The sequence below is a fragment of the Pyricularia pennisetigena genome (genome assembly GCF_004337985.1).
Source record: "Pyricularia pennisetigena strain Br36 chromosome Unknown Pyricularia_pennisetigena_Br36_Scf_12, whole genome shotgun sequence".
In the NCBI taxonomy this organism is placed as follows: domain Eukaryota; kingdom Fungi; phylum Ascomycota; class Sordariomycetes; order Magnaporthales; family Pyriculariaceae; genus Pyricularia; species Pyricularia pennisetigena.
Genome location: NW_021940924.1, coordinates 209102 through 214844, shown reverse-complemented (window position 1 = coordinate 214844; position 5743 = coordinate 209102). Strand labels below are relative to the sequence as shown.

General features: G+C 46.5%; 3 protein-coding genes across 3 annotated transcripts; 2 read left to right on the top strand and 1 right to left on the bottom strand.

Annotated features, from left to right (window-relative positions):
* Nucleotides 1–1297: 1297 nt before the first annotated feature.
* Nucleotides 1298–1812, bottom strand: PpBr36_10951 (uncharacterized protein; the record flags this gene model as incomplete). The annotated part of the gene is made up of 2 exons (XM_029898058.1): nt 1298–1627; nt 1786–1812. Coding segments are annotated over 2 exons (357 nt in total), but the record flags the coding sequence as incomplete, so codon positions are not given.
* A 936-nt stretch (nt 1813–2748) lies between these two features.
* PpBr36_10950 (uncharacterized protein) lies at nt 2749–4404 on the top strand (the record flags this gene model as incomplete). Its single annotated transcript, XM_029898057.1, has 3 exons — nt 2749–3096; nt 3172–4004; nt 4098–4404. Exons 2-3 carry the CDS (start codon nt 3985–3987, stop codon nt 4402–4404), a joined length of 327 nt encoding a protein of 108 aa, XP_029743561.1. The 5' UTR covers nt 2749–3096; nt 3172–3984.
* A 1204-nt stretch (nt 4405–5608) lies between these two features.
* Nucleotides 5609–5743, top strand: PpBr36_10949 (uncharacterized protein; the record flags this gene model as incomplete). The annotated part of the gene is made up of 1 exon (XM_029898056.1): nt 5609–5743. The coding sequence occupies one exon, from the start codon at nt 5609–5611 to the stop codon at nt 5741–5743; it is 135 nt and encodes a 44-aa protein (XP_029743634.1).

Below are 5743 nucleotides of genomic sequence, written 5' to 3'. Positions count from 1 at the left end.
GACCTTCGGTCGATAAACAGGATATATTACTATAACCACCGGGTTTACGTAGTACATATAACGCTTTTGTCCTGGGGCGGATGTGATTTTGACGTGACAGAAATTGTGGGTAGTCGGGAGAGAAAGCTCGAAAACAGGGCGATGCAGTCGATGCAGGTAATATATAAATTGGGAGTGGCCCACAAGGATGTGCGAGGGGCAAACATGCTTTTCAACGCGGAGATTAGCGGTGTTATGATAATCGACTTCGAAAGGGCACTGCTGTTTGAGCCACCTCGACCTCCGTTGGTTCAACTAGTGTCGAACAAACGAAAACGGAAGCCAGATGTGGTATATCCCAGCAAGTCGGGGAAACCGGTTGGTCGAAGTCAAGTTAGCAGGGTATTTTCCGAGGACATCGGGCTGATAAAGATGGCCTTTGACAGGCCGCAACCGTCTTAACACGAATAATTTGACCTGGAGAAGATTGCTACCAGCTAATTTAAGCCGTAGCGGGTATATACGCCGGGGCAGCGCTAACGAACAAGAAGAGTGTGGCTGTGTAAAATTCTAATCCGAATGCGAAAATGATCCTAAATCTATGTTTGTCTGTTTTGTACTTAATTTCTTCTCCTTTCTCTTTACCTTCCCGTTCGTTTTTTTCTAAACCAGCCTTGCAAACAACCGGGCCTAATTTATGCCATTTTGTAAACAGACAAATAATAGCTGGCTTGTTAACCACGATCGCATGCAAATGTTTTAAACAGCCGCCGGTCTGTACGCGCCGGGATGGGGACTGCAACTGTCGGCGTCGCAGCCGAGTTCTGGACCGTTCGGAGGACGATTGCATCTACAATCCTTATCACTGCGCTATAGCGTAACGTTAGTTTTAGGCGGTGGTACGGGCTTTTGTAAATCGAAGGGCCTTGGGCTGAATAAAACCTCTTTCTGGCATCGTTGTGCGCACCCATGGACTTTTGGGGCTTTTTTTTCGAGAAAAGACGATAGAGAACAAATACAAGCCGACAGTTACGACATCTGCGACATTTACAAATGATGATGCATGCCAAAGTCCAGTCCTAGTCAAAGGATTAGCAGCCGTCAGAACAGACAAATATGAACAAACATACCATTTATTTGCTAGAAATGATGCCGATACCTACCTGCAGCCTGCAAAGCAGCGAATAGTCGACGTCGTCTTCGAACGTCTCTGCGCGCGGCGTCTAGGCACAAAACCATCCCCACATGTCCTTATTATCGTTGCTGTTGCGCTGATGTTGGAAAAAAGCAGCAATCGCTATCCAGCCCTATCCTGACGATAAAACCTCCTATGGTCAACAGCGTGTAATAAACCGCCACCTTTTCTACCTTTCGGTACCCGCCCCGGCAGTAGGGCCAGAAGATAAACATGCAAATGACGACCGACAGGCACGAAACCGTGAGGATTAAGATCTGCGGTCACGGTTTCGTCGTCTCGTTTCGGACCAGGCGCGCATGCCGTTGCGCATGGGAAACACCTTGGTGCACCTTGGCGGCATCGAACATAATCAAGACGGTAGACATCACGGCTACGACGATCAAGCTGCAACTGAAACTGACTCCGCGCAGCCCAAATTTGGCCATCCGGACTTCTACTTTTATATTTTGCCTGCAGCAGAAAAAGGAATATTAGCTTTCGATGCAACGATCAAAAAGTAAAAAAGGCATCAATCACGCCGTAAAAAGTCTTTGGCCTGCATTTTGGCTGTCCTAGACTCCAAATCCTAGATTTTTCGTGCCGACATCTGTTCATACCTATCGAGCTACCGCCGTCGCTTCGGTAGGGCTGCTCATGGTGTCGGCTTCTGGCGGGTTGCTTTTGGGGGGGGGGGGGGGTTGTTATTGTATGAAAAGTGCCTGGACCAATTTCGAAAGCACCCTGGACTCCCGAGACTTTATACCGCTTGGGGGCCGAACAATGGACAGGATTTAGTGGAAACAACCTTTATGCTAGGGCATTCATTTCCAAAATTTCGGTCATGCCCGCTTCCCTTGCCCCTTTTTCCTTTTCTTCATATTTTTGCGCGAACAAAAACACTTAAGTACTACCTACCTTTTCCTCTTTACCTTTTTAAGTATTTCGTTATTGTCGCTCACGCTTTTTTTTCAATTATTAATAATATTAGTCAAAAATTTGTCACATTCACCAAAGTTACGCAGACCGCAAATCAGAATGAATGTGATCGACAAGGCTGTTGGAGGGATCGTAATGGAGTCAATCAGGGCGGCGCCACCGGATGCCATATACAGGGACCAGACACGGCAACGTAATTTCGGGGAGGCCGGCAATTGACACATGGGAACACATCCGGCCTCTCTCTGGAATTGCTTGAGCCCAATCAAACGCAAAAGCTATTAATAAACTGCAGGCGAGGACGCCGTACAGGTGGTGTGGTTGCATGGGGCATCACCGTTGTAACTTCAATTTAGACTTTTTTTTACCCTTCTCGACTAAAACAAGCTGCGGGAATCAAATTGAACCAAGTTACATAGCTGCTAAATTATTTTGATTCATTCCACTTCAGCGTCAAATGGAGTGCAACACACTTTGCCATAGCAGGGAAAATCTCGCGTGCACTGGCTGAATTTACGCGCAGGAATTCGAGGTATGGGGGTCGGAAAGAGCCAATGTATGTCGCCGTTGTACAGGTTCTCAGGGGCTCATTTTGGCGGGACATTCAGTATAATTTTCAGAAAGGCTAACAAAGCCAAATTTAGTTAAACTATAAAATGCTCAACATCGAAATTGCACCTGACTTATTCCCGTCTTTCTTTGCTGTTTTTTCTCGCAATTCGCCCAGCATGCCACCAAATACACAGCTTCAATCTGTGGCGGCTTTTACGCCGCAACCTTCCTCCATAACTGTCGTTCTCGGGTCCAGGATCGAACCGTGGCTCACAGAATCATTGAGACGCATCAAACCCAATAAACCGCTCAATAGCGTTGCTGAACATCAAACATGCCTTAACAAAGTTTTGTCATCGCCGAACACCATTTGGATCTTGGCATCCCTGATGCGAAAAGGCTCAAAATCCGAATCGGATCCCGAATTTTATCTTGTTAATATCGAGGCAAATGTTGTTCTTGTCGATATCCCATGCGATGAAGTTGTGTTCAAACTGACTTCGAACACAACAGACACCCTAATCAAGTATTATCAGGACGTCTATTGTGTTGACGCCGAGGAGAAAAAACAGCACAAAAGGCTGCTTGAGGATTTTATCGAAGCTATCAACCGTTACACTTTCCGCATGCCTGCTGTTATGCTTAATGGGTTGGAAAAGGATGGTGCTGGCGAGCCACTTTGTGGGCAAAGCCGTAATGTCAAAACCAGGATTTGGAATCTTATGGAACGCCTGTCACCCTCGCCCTTTAAAAAGGTCGAGCCCATTTCGGAATCGCCCTCACTGTCCACAGCCGCATTTTCTGCTAATTTATATCCCAAGCTTCCCATTAACAAGGTGGTCGGGTGGCAACCTGATTTGGATCCAATTCAAGCCCTTTCCCCATCCCAAGTCAATTGCGACCCTTTTTCGATATTATTTTACGGAGTTCCACCAATCTCTGCCTTCCCACCAATACCAAATCAGCTGGCTTCTACTGCTTCTAGCTTCGGTTATATTTCTGCTGCTCCGAAATACGAATCAGCTCCAAATTCAACGCATTTGGATCCGACGCCAAGAGGAGTAAGCGAATCTCCTCATTATTCTCGTCTGTTTGCGGCTCCGATATGCAATCCGGGAGGCCAACCTTGGTTAGCGGATCGGTTTGCTGAGTCTACTCGCCATAATGGTTTTGTCAAAGACATATTTGCTGGAGAGCATTACATATCCGGTCGCCAATCGGGCATTTCCGTTCACAATTATAGCGAGAGCTTTAACAACAGCCATACTAGCAGCGGCATTGACGGCTTTTCCAGTAGAGGGATTCCTAGAACCATTGGGAATTAAAGGACCTCGGTGTACATGCAGCGGACGTCGCCTGGGTATTTTGAGCGAAAATCTCAAATGAGCGAGCAAGTTTTATCTTTTATTTTATTCCTCTCCCACATAACACTTATCTGACTCCATCTACATAGGCTATCCAAGCTCTTTAAGAAAGTTCAAGACATGGAACGGCGCCTTGCCAACCTCGAAGCATCAACTTCATATACCCGACACAAGCCGAACTGTCGACAGGATTGTGGCTGTCCCTCACAGGTCGAATGGGCTGTTTTAAAATCGCGAATTGTCCATCTTGAGACGAAGCTAGGAATAAAAACAAGAACTTGCAGCAGAACTCAACAGGGAATGGACGTGGCCAGCAGGGCGAGTCGAAAGCGACGGAAGGTTGAGCAGCAACAGCCCGAGAGCCCATCGGAGGACGAAATATCTGATAATTATTAAAACACCCAAGTTACGTCTAGTAAACTACATATCTTTTTATTTGTTTGGATGATAATTAAATAAAATTGAGCAAACACTAGCGAGCAGTACCAAATGGTAACAAAACTCCTAACTGTTGGGAGCCATGCCATTGCGGTCTGTGAAACGACGATTAATTACCGGATCTGCTTCGACAGCGTCTTCAATATGTCTCCCGTCTTGACACTATCGAGACACTTTTTGGGGACCTTGCGCCTTCCATATCGCATTTTTGCCTTGCGAACCACCCTGAACAGGCACCTCGCCAGTACCAGAAGGCGAACGAGGCAAACGGATGGTAAAAAAGGTTAGGTAGTATTGGCAGGAAGCAGGCACACCGATTCGCGAATTTGCCAATTACGAGGCATAATTACAAGGTTACTGCGTGACAGGCCGCAAAGAGCAACTGTGTTATTTGTGCTGGGGGCAAGTGGTTTTTTCGCCCACCGATCACCTAAACCGATCGTTTCCAGTAATATCATACTTTTGAAAAAAAACAGCGACTCAGCACCAGCAGGGAAAAACGAAAGAGGATACAAATACTACTGGTAGAGGGTGACTTTGTCTCGATATGCTCTTCCTTGGGGTCTGGTTTTGTACATGTAACCACACAATATTTTGCTCGTTGCATACAGGGATTAAAATTTAAACCTACTTTCACAAATAGAAAATCTTATTTTTCACAAGCACCAATGAACGCTTAATAATAGCACCAACACATTGCAGGTGCGGCCAGGCTTTAGGTCGATGCATGGTCCGCTTGGATAAGGCACAGATATTCCGAGCATCACACAGGAATCGATTCCTATTGGTACCGAACAAGGGGTATATGCGCCTTTGCTACACCGCAACACCACTGGATGCCTTTATATGAAAGTCCGTCGAATTTCTGCTCCAAGGAACTGGCGAGTACGTAATACGCCTAAAGATCTCCCTGCAGCAAGTCAGAAATGAACTATGCGGCTGTATCGCTGGTCCAGGTTCACATTTTTGCGCCGCTGTCCAATTCGTCAAGTAGCTGGTGGAGGTCTTTAGTGGATTGAATATGAAATGCACACCAGAAAGCTTCCACCAGATACTTCGGAAAAGGCGCCGCCCCATTTAACTAACCTGGCTAAATGCAACAAGGATAGCGTTTCGACCCCTTGCCAACCGAAGAAAAGATGGTAAGGCCAACACACATGACATGGTCGTTTCCTTATTACGGGCCGAAACGTTACCGTCGGCGCGGATTGTCCCTCGGCACAAGCCGATAGTAATTTTAGTGCTGAAGCCCTTCCCCTCATATCGGAAAACCATTCTCGCTTCGGCTGCAAGATAA